This window comes from Notamacropus eugenii, chromosome 2, assembly GCF_028372415.1.
Source record: "Notamacropus eugenii isolate mMacEug1 chromosome 2, mMacEug1.pri_v2, whole genome shotgun sequence".
NCBI classification, from domain to species: Eukaryota; Metazoa; Chordata; class Mammalia; order Diprotodontia; family Macropodidae; genus Notamacropus; species Notamacropus eugenii.
Genome location: NC_092873.1, coordinates 468,780,688 through 468,796,395, shown reverse-complemented (window position 1 = coordinate 468,796,395; position 15,708 = coordinate 468,780,688). Strand labels below are relative to the sequence as shown.

Below are 15,708 nucleotides of genomic sequence, written 5' to 3'. Positions count from 1 at the left end.
GTAATGTTCTCCTGGTTCTACTTACTTCACTTTGTATCAGTTCATTTAATTCTTCCCAGGTTTTTCTGAAATCAGCTTATTTGTCATTTAGTATTCCATCTGGTGCTAGCACAGGGACCCGTTGTAGTCTCTTTCTACAAGTTGCTATCTCTGACTTGAGACCTCCCAAAACTGCTGCTACTTCTGTAACCACTACCTAGTCCTACCACTGGTGTTTCATCCATGTGGGCACTGGGTCAACCTCTTCTCCCCTGTCACAAATCTCTCTGACCTTTTGTTGGCTCTGCCACTCCAGAATTTGAGTTGAGGTATTATTTTAAAGTTTTTTTTTGGGGGGGGGTGGAGGGGATATTGGAAGATCTCAGCTGAGAGCTTTCTTTACTCTGCCATTTTGACCCAGCTCCAGGAACAGTTTTTAATTATATTAGGCAAGGCAAGGGATTCACTGTCAGAAGGGGCCGTGGGTGTCTGGTTCTGGGAGAGGGGGTACTGAAAGGGGGAAGGAAAATGTTTTTGACTTCAGAATCTTGTTTATTGGCTACTCTGCCTCATGTTCTTTCTTGACTTGAACTTACCACTTATTTCCTTTAACACTTCTTCCAGAGAGTTTGCCAGATGGAAGGTGAATAACTTGGCTCTGGAAAGAAAGGACTTTTTCAGCTTACCATTGCCCCTAGCCCCAGAATTCATCCGGAATATCCGCCTCCTGGGACGGAGGCCCAGCCTACAGCAGATTACAGAAAACCTCATCAAAAAGTATGGCACTCATTTCTTACTCTCTGCAACTCTTGGAGGTGAGTAAGGAGTCTCACTGACTGATTCCCAGGTCATACTTTAAAGGGTTTTGTCAGCATGTGATATTATCTCGTCATTCTTTTCCTTCTTGAAAATATAGAGTCAACTAAATCACATGGAATCAAATAAGATTTTCTAATTTCTCTTAGGGAAAAAAAAAGTTAGTGCAGGATCGCCTTGGAGAACATTTACATATGTGTGGGCATGTTTGGGAGATGTATGCTGAGAAAATAGAGGTTGTGGTTGTTGTTGCTGTATTTGTCCTGTGTTCTTGAAGAGGACTATGGGAGATGATGACATGACTTGCAGTTGACCTTGATTTGAGTAAGGGAGGGCTATGCAAGGTCACCAGCCTTCTTTTCTCCTCTAGAGCCATCTGGGTCCAGTGGCCAGATATTCATCAGGATGATGACTGGAGATGGTCCAGGATGGATCCTGGAGACCCTGACCCTTTTAGGCTAATGCCTTTTCAGGTTCTCACTTTGAGTGAGTTAGGACCCATTCAGTGAATAGACCTCTTTAAGAAGTGAGTTTAATAATAATAATGAAAAAAATTCAAACTGGGAGGGGAAGCTTTGCTGGCCAATAGAGAAACAGTTACTATTGACATTCACTCTAAATCTGGAGGGCCCAAAATATAGCCATTAAGTGGTGCTTGGGCAAGGACCTATTGTTGCTCAATCTATGAGCTCCAGAGTGAATTGGGTTTAAGGCTTGGTCTGATAAGGAGATCTAGCGAGTAACCCCCAAGTTAACTAGGCAGCTTTCTTCCATCAAAATTTACCTTCCTTTGGAGAGGACAGGCAGAGGCAGAGGTGCTGAGATGAGTTAGCCAACTGGCTGGGTTCCCATTCAGGCAGCTCAGACTATTCACAAGTGATAGCGGAAGCAGGTGATAACAAAGGATCAAAACTAGTAAAATTTGAAAGCAGGGTTTCTTAATCTGGTTGCATGTCCCTGGGCAAGTCATTTAACCTCTGGTTCAGTATACCCTGTATATAATATAATATATATAATAGCACCTACCTACCAGAGTTGTCACAAGGATCAAATAAGATAATATTTGTAAAGCTCTTGGCACATAGTAGGCACTTAATGAATGCTTGTTTCCTTGCTTTTCTTTAGCTTGTTTTTTTAAGTATTTTTTTATTTCATTGTAATTTTCTTTGTGTTATCTTCCTTCATAATTCAGTGCATTTCATTATATACACTTAACCATATTTTTCTGATGAGGGGACCATAGGCCTTGCTAGGCTACCATGATATAAATATATAAATAAATATATACCTATAAACACGATCATAATAATTAATAATAATAGAGAACCTTTGTTCCAAATTACTCTAAGGCCTCTGTCAGCAGGGGGAGCTGACATTTTTCTCTCAGGTGAGTTTTGTAAGGATGGCCTGTCAGTCCCTTGTCTCCTACTTTCTGCAGGTTTGGATTATTTCCTAGCAACAGAGAAAGCAGTCTTTTGTTGTGTTTGCAGCATCAGGCTTAGTAAGGAATGGTAATCAGATCCTTCTGTCCCTCAGGCACCTGGGGCCCTGGGATCTATCTTTTCCCAAATGGGTAAAGCCAGGATCGCAGCAGAGGTGGCATCCACACCTCCCCCAGAAAGACAGAGAACATTCGTTATTGCCTTGGGCTTTCAGGCTGAAAACTCAGGAAAGGGCTCCCCAAGGAATCCAGTCATGTCTCTACATGATGGATACTTTGGGGGTCAAGAGATTCAAGCTTCTGAGTTCCAAGGCTTCTTGTGGGAGAAGGAACCATCCTAGGGGAAATACATAGACACCTCACTTGAATGCCCAAGGACAAAACTCCTGTCTCACCTGGGACTGTGCTGTAAAGGTATCACTTGAAGTCCTATAAACGATACCCTGAGAATGAACTTTTAAGAAGTTTAAGTCAGAAAACCAAAGGAAGAGGGCTTTCTAAAATTATACATGACGACGAGGAAAACTCAATCAATTAGACACATCACTAAGGCGGGATGTTGAGAACATTCCCTAGACCTGGCTAGTGCATAGATTCATGCATTGCTCGAGCTGGAAAGGATCTAGAAATTAATCAGTCAACAAGCATTTATTACCCACTTGTTATGTGCCACACACTGTTTGCAAGGTGTTAAAGAGGTAAAGGCAAAAATGATGTGATTCTTGTTCTCAAAGAGCTTACACACTCTAGTCAAAGGACAGGTGGTAAGATTAATCTAGAGTTGGATTGGGTAAGGTGAGAGGAGTGATAATGTAAGAGAGCAAGAGATTGTTTTAGAAAAGAGAGTAGTAGAGTTGAACTGGTTAATTCATTAAAAAGTTTGAGATTGAGAAGAGAAAAAATATATAATCCAAGCAAAGGCCTGGGAGAGTCCCAAAAGGTTGCATGACTAAAGGGTGGAGCCACTGGAGTTCATAATGAGGTTGGAAATTAGGTTTAAGAGAAATAAGGCATGCAGAGAGATGACAATGATGAGGATGATCACAGCAGCTAGTAAACCTAAGGTTTGCAGAGTGATCTGCAAATATTAATTTGTTTTATTCTATAACAATTGTGGGAGGGAGCTGCTATTATTATCCCCATTTTCCAGGTAAGGAAACTTAGGTAGACAGAAATGAAATGATAGGAGAGGTTGACTGAATAATGGGATGTCAGTTATGCATCATGGTGGGGGAAACTTATAGGCAATGGTAAAATCAAAGATGTGGCCATTCCCATATATCCCTGAGGGAGAGCAGAGCACTAAGTCATGAGAACCAAGTAGATTGAGAGACTTGGGAGGTTAGGGTGTTCTATGTTGAAATCCCTTAATATAAAGTAAATAAGGAGATTGTGGACCGGGTGCAGAGTTCCTTAAGAAAGATAGTAGAGTGTACAAAGTAAGAGAAACATTGTAAAATCATCAGATGTGAATGACTTAGCTATTCTCAGCAGTACAGTGATCCAAGACAACTCTGAAGGCCTTATGATGAAAAATGCTATCCATCCCCAGACAAAGAACTGATGGTGTCTGAACACAGATTGAAGCGTACTTTTTGTACTTTATTTTTCCTGAGGTTTTTTTTTTTTTTTGGTCTCTTTTTTGGCCCAACGTGACTGAAATGGAAATGTTTTGCATGACTACACATGTATAACCTATATCAGATTTCTTGCCTTCTCAATGAGGTGGAGTAGGGAGGGAGAATGGGAGAGAATTTAGAACTCAAAGTTTTAAAAAACAAATGTTAACATTGTTTTTACACATAATTGGGGGAAAATAAAATACTAATTTTTTTTTAAATAAAAAAGGCAGTAGAATGGCCTGGGGGTCAAAAGATAATAGTCACTAGGATCTGGATTGGGTGAAAAATTTTGTGAAGAGTTAGGACCTTAAAGGAGTTGGTTTGGACCTACTCTCTAGTTACATTAGATAACAAAACTGAGACCCAGAGAAGTCAAGTACCTAACCCAAGTTAATAGTTTATCTTAAGCACTATGGAAAAATGGTGAGATAAAGTGAGAGAGAACATCCTTCTGGAACTGGGGGCAACATTTAGCTAAGATTAGCTTTCAGGATATTCTTTGGCATTTCATTATATCTATAATCGTCTTAAGGGCCAAGGGAACCCCTGAGCAAGGGAAACTGGCTTTGAATCTAACATTTCTGTTTTGGGGTGAGAGAAGGGGTGAAAAGAAGGTAGCTTTCCTGATAAATTCCTTTTCACTCAGGTTGTGTCTGTGTGGCAACTCCACCTAATTGGGAGTGATCTGCTAATTGCCGAATACTAAACGTGTCACCCCTTTGCACCTTATTCTCAGATTTTGATTGAAAATCTATGGTATTCAGGCACCTCTCTAGTTCATCTGACAGAGAGCAGGGAGAGGTGTGTTTTTATTGGTACATGGAATACTGAATGAAAGGAAGATCATACCAATAGGTTGTGGTTGTTTATACAGGTGAAGAGTCATTGACTATTTTTGTGGACAAGAGGAAACTGAGCCGAAAAACAGACGCAAGTGAAGCTACTGGGGCTGGGAGAAGTGGGAACAGTTCGGCTGTGTCCCTGGAGACCCTGCACCAACTGGCAGCCTCCTACTTCATTGACAGAGAAAGCACACTCCGCCGTCTCCACCATATCCAGATAGCAACAGCTGCCATCAAGGTAAATTTGGGGATGTAGAATCCATGGGGAAGAGGGAACTACAAAATCCATTGGGCTGATAAAGAAGAGGGGAAAGACCAGTTTCTAAAGGAAGTCCTAGCTCCGGGATTCCCAAAGCCAACTCCAGAATGTTCTTTTGATCACGTCACTCCTTGCTCTGAAACCTTCAGTGGTTCCCAGTTTCCTACCAAATAAAATCCAAACATCTGAATTTAACACTCAAGATCCTCCATGCTTTGGGCTCTATTTATGTTTTTGTTTCCTTAATTATATTTTTCTTTTCAATGATTAACTTAGTAATTGTCAACAAAATGCAAGCATTCCAATATGCAAAGAACAAAAAAGGTGGATAATGTACGGAACTATGAATTTTTTGTATAGCTTATTTTTGAAAGTGTGTGTTAAATTTAACAAGATAATAACAAAATTGCCTTGTTGGTGTATACCCTCTTCTAAATTTCTCTTGGTGAATTTTCTTTTATGTTTTATTGATGTGTTCTTCTTGCCGTCCATTCCTCCAGCCATTTTTATCACTTCCGTCTAACTCATCTCTCCTGCTCGTTGAAGTCCTCCCTTTTAAAAATATAGTCAAGCAAAACAAATCAATCCACTTGCCATATTTGAAAATAAAAATGGCATTCTGTTCCTCTAGCCTGCCAATTCTCAGCCAAGAAGAAGGAAACATGTTCCTTCATCAACCTTTTGAAGTCATGCTTTGTCACATTGTTCAAAGTTCCGAAGTCTTTCAAAGTTATCCTTCATATTATTGTGGTCATTATGTAAATTGTTCTCTCCTGGTTCTTATTATTTCACTTTGTGTCCATTCATGCAAGTCGCCCCAAAGTTCCCTAAATTCTTCATTTGTCATTTTTACACTGCAAATATGCAATTTCATTGATCATAGTATTTTAGCCCTTATTTCCAGTTCTTTACTGCTACAGAAAGTATTGCTATTAATATCTTTGTGCATATAGGTCCTTTCTCTTTCTTTATCCTCTTTGCAATATATATCTAGTAGGGATTTTGCTAGGTCAAAGTGTACAAATTAAACATCACGCATTTATTAAGCACCTACTATGTGCAGACCCTATTTTTAAAAAAGTGAAGTAGCTGCGTTATACAAAATTATAATCTAGCCAGGAAGAAAACTTGTGTGTAAATAAATATTCAAAATTGCTACAAAATACTTGGGGGTGGGACAGAGATGAGGGAATTAGAAAAGGCTTCATGTAGAAGATAGCAGCTGAACTGAAAGAAACTAGAGATTCTAAGAGGGGGGAAAGGAGAAGGGTATGGATTCCTGGCATGAAGGACAACCAGTATGTAAAGACATAGAGATGGGAGATGGAGTGTCAGGCATGAGAAATATTAAGAGGCCAGCTTGGAAATACTTTTGTGTTCAAGAATGGGAATAATTATAACAAGATTGGAAAGGTAGTGTGGGTGCAAATTTCAAAGGGCTTTATTTCTTCCCCACTTAATAGTATTTTATTTTCCAATTACAAGTAAAGATCATTTTCAACATTCACTTTTACAAGATTTTGAGCTCCAAATTTTCTCCCTCCCACCCCACCCCCAAGACAGTAAATAACCTGATATAAGTTATACATGTATGATTATACTGATTATATTTCCACATTAGTCATGTGGTGAAAGAAGAATCAGAACAAAAGGGAAAAACACAAGAAAAAAAGTGAAAATTGTATGCTTCAATCTGCATTGACTTTATAGTTCTTTCTCTGCATGTAGATAGCATTTTCCATCATGCATCTTTTGGAATTGTGCTAGATCATTGTGTTGTGGAGAAGAGCTAAGTTTATCATAGTTGATCATTGTAGCATGTTGCTGTTACTGTGTACAATGTTCTCCTGGTTCCGCTTACTTCTCTTAGCATTAATTCACATAAGTCTTTCCAGGTTTTGTTTTGTTTTTTCTCTGAAATGTGCCTTCTCATCATTTCTTATAGCACAAGAGTATTCGTTACATTCACGCACCACAGCTTGTTCAGCCATTCCTCAATAGATGAACATCTCCTCAGTTTTCAATTCGTTGCTATCACAAAAAGAGCTGCTATAAATATTTTTGTACATCTAGGTCCTGTTCTCTTTTTTATGATCTCTTTGGGATACAGACCTAGTAGTGATATTGCTAGATCAAAGGATATGCCCAGTGTTTGTAGCTCTTTGGGCATAGTTCCAAATTGCTCTCCAGAATGGATGGATCAGTTCGCAACTCCACCAACAATCAGTTCTCCCTCACTCAGAACCAAGTCAGGTGCAAGTCACGTCATCATTTCTCTGATGTCATGGTCTTCTTCGAGAATGAAGGATGAACACAACAACCACCAACAATGTGTTAGTGTCTGAATTTTTCCACATCCTCTTCAACATTGATCATTTTTTGGGTCATATTAGTCAATTTGATAGCTGTGGTGTGATACCTTGTAGTTGTTTTAATTTACATTTCTCTAATAGCGATTTAGAGCATTTTTTTTCATATCACTATAGATAGTTTTAATTTTTTCATCTGAAAACTGCTTGTTCATATCCTTTTTTTCCTTTTATCAGTTAGGCAGTGACTTGCATTCTTATAAATTTTCCTCAATTCTCTATATATTTGAGAAATGAAGCTTTTATCAGAAATATGGCTATAAAAATTGTTTCCCAGCTTTCTGCTGTCTTTCTAATCTGGTTACATCAAAGGGCTTTAAAAGCTAAACAGAATTTTTAATATTTGTTCCTATAGGCAATAGAGAACTAATGGAGTTCATTGAAAAGAGAAGTGACCTGGTCAGACTTGAGCTTTAGTAAAATCACTTTGGCTTCTGGGTGGAAGATGGAATTGAATGTTAAGAGTCTGAAGGCAATAGGAGTGATTGATTAGAAGACTATTGCAATAATCCAGGTTATAGGTGCTCAGGGTCTCACCCAGTATGATGATTGTGTGACTAAAGAGAAGGGAATGGATGAGAGAAGTATTGTGGAGAAAGAAACAAGAAGATGGTTTTTTTTATATAACTCAATACAACAGACATTTATTAAGTATTTATTATGTACAAAACACTGGGCATAAAAAGAAAATAAAAATGGTTTCTCTCATGAAAAAGTCTTACATTCAGTGGCCCCAAGATGGTGGAGTACAGGCAGCAACTCAGATGAATTCACCCAACATTTTTATTCAAATAACTTAAAAATAATGCCTCAGATCAATTCCAGAGTGGCAGAGTCAACAAAAGGTCAGGGTGAGCTTTTTTTTTCTAGCTTAAGACAATTTAGGAGTTCAAAAGGAAAAGTCTGTGATACTGGGATGATGGTTGCCCCAGATTGAAGTGTACATAGAGGCAACACCAGCTGCGGGCTTTGGAGGAGACTAAAACAATGGCAGCAGCATGTTCTGGAGCTCTAGACCCATAGATGATAAGGAAGTCAGACAACTGATCAAAAAGAGATTACATTGCCCTTTTTGCTGGCACTGGGTTGAGGATTCTGTTGAAATTGCCAATATGTAGTTCTGGGTTTCAGTTCCAGGCTGAAGAGAAGCACTAGTGCTTGTGGCTGCAGGGGTGTAGGGTCCCTCCTCACATCTCCAGGGTGAGGAAGAGTACTTGTGCTTGCTAACACGGGAGCAGAGACCCGGGTCTCAGTTCTAAGGCAGGAAGGAGTGCTACTGCTTGTGACTACCAAAGAGCAGGGGATGTGGTTACAGTTTCAGGGCTAAGAGAAGCATTAGCACTCGTGGCCATAGGGATACAAAGTTTTATCCTGGGTAAAGACTAGACCACAGACCAGAAGATCAATGACCACACCTCTCCTTAGATCATACCACCCTGGAAGCACCAAAAGCTTGTAGAGCCCTAGAACTAGCTCTGAAAATAGCAGCATGATAAACTGGAAGCTTGGGACAGTTGTACCCTCTCTACCCAGGAGCAGAGTTCAATTTTAGCATGAAGTTAAAAGTCAAGAAATAAACTGGTAAATGAGTAAACAATGACAAAAAAATGTGACAAAAAGTTGCTATTATGACAGGGAAGGTTAAGACACAAACTCAGAAGACAATGCTAAGACATCTACAAGCTACAAGCGTCAAAGAAAAATGTGAATTGGACACACACCCAACAAGAATTCCTGGGAATAGAGCCAAAAGGATTTTTAAAATCAGTTAAGAGGAATAGAGGAAAAAATGAGAAGAGAAATGAGAATGATACAAGAAAATTATGAAAAGAGAGTCCACACCTTTATAAAAGAGGCAAACAGAAAACTACTGAAAAAAATAATTTCTTAAAATTAGACTTGACCAAATGGCAAAAGAGGCAAAAGTAAATTCACTGAAGAGAACTGCTTAAAAGGCAGAATTGGTCAAATGGAAAAAGAGGTACAAAAAGTCACTGAATGAAAGAACTCATTAAAAATAGAACTGACCAAATGGAAAAGAGCTATAAAAGCTCATTGAAGAAAATTATTCCTTAAAAATTGAAATTTGGCAAGTAGAAGTGAATGATCCTTTGAGATATTATGAAACAATAAAACAAAGTCAAAAATGGATCAGTGGAAGAGATTGGGTACACAATATTCAGCAGTGAATGACCATCATAAGTTAGTTTGGATAAACCCAAAGATCCAAGCTTTTGGGACATGAACTCACTACTTGACAAAAAAATTGCTGGGAAAACTGGAAAGCAGTTTAGCAGAAACTAGGTTTTAGATCAACATATCACCCCATATATGAAGATAAGGTCAAAATGGATACATGATTTAGACATAAAGAGTGATATCACAAACAAATTATGAGAGCATGAAAAATCTTTTACCTGTAAAATCTATGGATAAGGGAAAGATTTCTAATAATTAAAGTCTTGATGAGCTCACTGAAAAAGAAGAAAAGAGGGACCAGAATACAGCCTTAAGGATCATCCATAGCTACTATGATGCGGATGATAGATCAGTAAAGAAGACTGAGAATGAGCAGCTGAACTGCTTAAAGGAGAATCAGGAGAAAGCAATGTCACAAAACCCCAAAGAAGAGTAACAATTAAGGAAGAGTGGGTGGTCAGCTATGTCAAATACTGTAGAGAGAGTCATAAGTTTGAGAATTGAGAAAAGCTTTGGAGGGAAAAGTTTCACTTGAGCAATGAGGTCAGAAGCCATATTGTAGAGGGTTGTGATACTTGTGTGAGAGAGGAGGAAGTAGAGGCTATGAAGATAAATAACTTTTTCTAAGAATCTGGTTGTGGATAGAGGAGGAGAGGTGTAGGATGCTAGCTTGAGTGAATGATAGGGTCTATAGACAATTGTTTTTAAGGATGCAGAAGACTTGGGGATATTTTTAGGCAGCTGGGAAGGAACTAGTACATAGAGGAAAGAGACTGAAGATTAAGGAGAGAGGGAAGGATTGTGGAACAATCTGATGGAATTAAATGGAAAAATAAAAGGAATGGCTTTTGCATTTCAATACAATGTACTAAAGATTTATTTTTCAGATAGAGAAAATGATTAACTAAAAATAGAATAAAGCAATTATTTGAAAATTTTGAAGCTTTTTTTTTTTTGTTGTTATCATTGTGCTTACCAGATGTTAAGCTGCTGAGAATGTGGGAATGGGGAGATTGTGGTACATTGGAGCTTGGAATGGTAGCTTTTTAATTTGTATAGGATCTTTCCCCTGTTGGGCTCTATTTACGGGAACAAAGACAATAGCAAACTTCAGGAATCTTAGCAGGCTAGCTGTGACCAAGGCCAAGGGCTTGCCCAGTATGCTATGCAGTATGGCAATGTGTTACATCCTCTGGTAGGTATTTGGGAGTTTCCAACTGCTGGAATACAATAAAGAGTAAAGGAAGCATATATATATTGGCAATAATTATTGGATAACTATTCTATTGATTTCTCAAAAGGAATGAATAAGATAAAAAACCCACTAAGAAAGACAGTAGTCAAGTTGAAGAAATGACACTCACATGATCCCCTGTCCCAAATTATAATTCTCTTTATGGGTTCTATTATACGTCTCTGCTCCCTAACTATGGGAATTAGTAAAAACTCCACCATCTCACAATTTAGCATCTTTTGACCTTGCTGATTACTAATCTCTCTATATGAACTTCACGTCCCATCCAAATTGGGCTTCTCAACAGCTCCCAAACATACATAGCTCTGCCTGGTTTCCTTCCTATGCCATTCTTTTTGTTTTTAGTGCCTTCTGTTCACATAGCCATATTATGGAATCCCCCCTATCCCATAAGGCAAAGCTTGAAGGCATCAAGACTTCCTTGATCTAGCTACCATAATTTCTCCCTCTTCAGTAACCCCGCAATACTTTGTTTTATCTCTCCCACATCACTTATCATACTTGGCCTTGTATTATATTTATAGGGTACATAGAGTGTCTCAAAAGTCTTAAACTTAAATACGTACTAAGACTTTTGGGATACCCTGTATGTCCTATATTTTCTATTATATAGTAAGTCCCTTCAAGTCAAACACCATGTTGTATTTACCTTTATTTCTTCTACAGTCCCTATCAGCGTGCTTTGAATACAGTAATTCCTCAATAAGTATTCATTGAACAAATATGTATTAACCTACAGCTAGTTGAACATCATGAATGAATAAATGAATGAATCTGATCTTTGAGGATATGTATTTTTGATGAGTCAAGGGATCACCTAACCTGAGAGATCTGGTAACTAATAAGTAGAAATGAGAAATCTAGAATTTGACAAAAGTGCCCTTATAAATAGCCAGTTGACCACATTCCCTGGGAAAAGAGTTGGGACTTGTCTCTACATTTTTTTGAATCTCCATCACTTACAACAATGCCTGTCACAAAATAGGCACCACAGTAGGGAACAGATAGAGACACAGAGATAGACAAACAGACAGACAGACAGGAACACACACATGTCACTTACCTCATTGGGCCTCAGTTTCTGGTATGTATAAAGCCAGAGATATTGGACTAAATGATTTCTTTTAATTTCACATTATTAATCTTGTGATTGGAAAGAAAATTTTGAACCCAAAGAGTGGCTTAGAGTTCTGAGTCTATTTTGAGTCTAGTTCCATATCACTCATATCATCTCTTCAAAAGAAAGGCACCTTGGATAGCAGGGATCTTCCCAGCTCCCAAGCCCATGATGAAACTAAAATACCTACAACCTTTAATGAAGTTGTTACATAGATTTTGCATTATAGAATTGTATAATCTACAAGCTGGCAAGCCCTTAGATACATCCCATTATTTGACAGATAAGGAATCTGAGGTCCAAAGAAGAGAAATCATTTACCTAAAGTTGCAAAGCTAGAATCTGGAGTGAGAATGATACTATTTCTCCCTCCACAATGGACACGTGGAAATGTTTGACCTCCAAGTTTAGTTCCAGCTTCCAAAGGTGTCCCACTAGAAATCTTTGAAATTTTCATCTATGCTCTCAAATCACCAGCTATCAGCTAGCTAATGTTTTGGAATTTCAAACTTGCGCTTGTAGCACAATCCAATATTATGAGCACCTCTGAATGTATCACCTAACCTCCACCCCTGCCTCTATTCAGTCATACGTGTGAGTTCATCCTTTGTTGCCAAAGAAGACCATGCCATCAGAAAAATAGTGACATGACTTGCACTTGACTTTGTTTGGAGTGAGGGAGGGCTGTGCAGGTCACCAGCCTCACTTCTCCTCCAGAGCCATCTGAATCCAGTGACCAGATATTCATCAGGATGACTGGAGATGACCAGGATAAGACAATTGGGGTTAAGTGACTTGCCCAAGGTCACACAGCTAGTGAGTGTCAAGTGTCTGAGGTGAGATTTGAACTCAGGTCCTCCTGACTCCTGCACTGGTGCTCTATCCACTGCACCACCTAGCTGCCCCTTCTATTCAGTCATCTGCTTAGGTGGAGGATGAGGCAGGAGAAAGAAAAGGGGGAATTTAAGATCCACCCGAACTGATGAGAGAGAAGCTGCCCTAAATCTTATGGGCAGAGCATGATGGTGAGGGGAAAGTTCTGGTATTCCTTCTCCCAAGAGTGTCCTTAAAAATGACCTGTCTGAATTCTGTGCTGCAGCAGAGGTAAAATTCAATTTGTGCTTGTTTTAGCACACTCACCTTCACCCAGGCAGCTCTCCCCAGCCCTAATGTTTGCAATTAGAAACCCATTTCTCTCTCTGGCTCTTGCTTTGACAGGGGCCCCCTAGGAAGGGAGAGGAAAGGGGAGTGCATGGGGGAAGGGTAGAGAAGAGTAAAGCAGGACGACTGGAGCGAGGTTTTGCAGGCTCTTGTTATTTATGGAAAATTGGACTTGCTAATGAAGGCGAGATTCATCTGGGCTTTCAGAAGGCAGGAAGGCAGGACTCTCTCTGTCAACAGACCAATTAGCACACAATTATTTTCCCTTCCTGAAAGCCTATCAGAGGTTCTCTTTGAGTGTGTGGGTTTGTGCTGCTATAGACACTCTCTTCACCACTTTATCTGCAGCCTTTTTCTAACATTGCTTTTGCAGAAAAAAGTCACAGACTGTACTCTTTGTCCTCTGATCACCCAGCTGTCCTCAAAAGTCAAATCTTTGGTCACATGTCAGGTTCAAGGTCAGCCCACTTATGTAAGCTTCTGCTTGAATTCTGACTAACAAAGGGACACTCCTCTGTCTTTTTCCTACCTTGTACAACCTTATTACCTTGCTTTAATATGACCACCACTGGACTCCCCTACAGTGATTCCCTATTTCTCTTACCAGCCCTGTCCTGTCAGATGCTTCATACTGGAACAGAGCTTATGATCTAGAACTTCTGAGCTGAGGTTGAAGCAGCTGTCTCATTTCTCCATGGAGCATAGTCTCTGACGAAATGAGAAATTGAAAGATCTGCTGGCTTGGGACCCAGTAATGGATTAATGGGCTTCTCTATTACCCCCAGGGCCCTGGTTGAGATCCTGCCAAATGTGAACTGAATGGTAGGGGTCACATTCAGTTTTCTTCCCCATTCTCCACCAAATTCCTATAGTTCATAAGATAATATGAACTTAAAATACCTTTGTACATTGTTATTATAATGGCAACAGATTTGCCAGATGATTTTGGAACCACAAAATGTTTTTTTCACGGTAATCCTATGATGTAGGTACTGCAAATGTAATGGTGCTTATCTCTATTTTAGGGCAGAGGAGATTTGAAATTTTCCCAAGGTCACATAGATAAAAAGGGTCAAAATTAGGATCCAAATCCAGGTTGCCTCACTCGGAATCCAGTGTTCTTAGCATTAAGACCTTTTGATAAAGAAATTATTTAATTAAAGTTTCAAGTTCTACTTAGAACTTGAAAAAAGCTGGGCATAAAATCCAGATCAGCTAGAAAGAGAAATTTAGAGGGGCGTGTAAAGAATACTGAATGTAACAAGAATCCATTATTACCAGCAAATATCTCATTTTTCTTCCATAGGAAAGTTTTATTCTAATGAAGCCCCAAATTCTTGTCCCATGATAGGGTGAGGTCATTTGGTAACTACCACCACTCAGCCCTGGTGCTTAGTTTTCCAGGCCCTCAGATCAAACACATTTGTTCTTAAACTATATGTACAATAGACATCTTAAACTCAGTATGTCCAAAACAGAACTCATTATCTTTACCACTGTATAGATCTTCTCCCACTCTTACATTCCCTGTTATTGTAAAGAGCAACACCATTCTCCCAGTCCCTCAGGTTCATCCTGGACTCCTTGGTATTTCTCACACCCTATATCTAATCTGTTGCTAAGACCAGTCAGTTTCACCTTTGTAATATCTCTTGAATATGCTTCCTTCTTTCCCCTCATATTTCCACTACTCTAATGCACCTGTATTAGTACAATAGCCTGCTGGTGGGTCTACCTGCCTCAAGTCTCTCCCTACTCCAATCTATCCCCCATTTAGCCACTAAAGTGATTTTCCTAAAGCCTAGGTTGAAGCCTGTCACAACCACCTCCACTCACTAATCTCCAGGGGATCTTTATTGCCTCCAGGATCAAATATATAATGCTATGTTTGGCATTAAAAGATATAATGAAGCCACCTCCTACTTTTCTATGTCTTCTGTCCCCACTTGCATTCTTTAACCCAGTGATACTGGCTTCTTGGCACTTCTATGTACAAGACACTCTAGTTCTCTGTGTCAGGTTGTCCACCATACCTGAAACACTCTTCCTTCTCTGCTCTACCTAGTGACCTCCCTTAAGGGCAGCTAGGTGGTGCAGTGGATAGAGCACCAGTGCAGGAGTCAGGAGAACCTGAGTTCAAATCTCACCTCAGACACTTGACACTCACTAGCTGTGTGACCTTGGGCAAGTCACTTAACCTCAATTGCCTCATCCTGGGTCATCTCCAGCCATCCTGATGAATATCTGGTCACTGGATTCAGATGGCTCTGGAGGAGAAGTGAGGCTGGTGACCTGCACAGCCCTCCCTCATGCAAAACAAAGTCAAATGAAAGTCATGTCATCATTTCTCTGATGACATGGTCTTCTTCAGCAACAAAGGATGAATACATCAACATCAGTGACCTTTCTGGCTCCTTTACACCCCAGGAGAATTAAATGACTTGCCCAAGGTCACAAAATTAGTGTCTGAAACCAGATTTGAATTCAGGTCCTTCTGACTCTGGGATTGGCACTGTTGTCACCTAGCTGACCTAGGTCCAATGCCTTCCCTCTATTCATTATTTCCTGCTTATCCTACATATAGCTTGCTTCTGTTTGCACGCTTGAGGGCAGGGACCATCTTTTGGATCCCCAGCACTTAACACAAG

The 15,708-nt window shown here is 39.6% G+C and overlaps 1 protein-coding gene across 1 annotated transcript in view; it reads left to right on the top strand.

Moving 5' to 3' along the window:
• BRINP2 (BMP/retinoic acid inducible neural specific 2) overlaps nt 1–15,708 on the top strand; it is a 137,688-nt gene that overhangs the window by 102,837 nt on the left and 19,143 nt on the right. The window contains exons 3-4 of the mRNA XM_072648559.1: nt 604–794; nt 4,733–4,938. Coding sequence (XP_072504660.1) covers nt 604–794; nt 4,733–4,938 — 397 coding nt within the window. The remainder of the gene's footprint in view (nt 1–603; nt 795–4,732; nt 4,939–15,708) is intronic.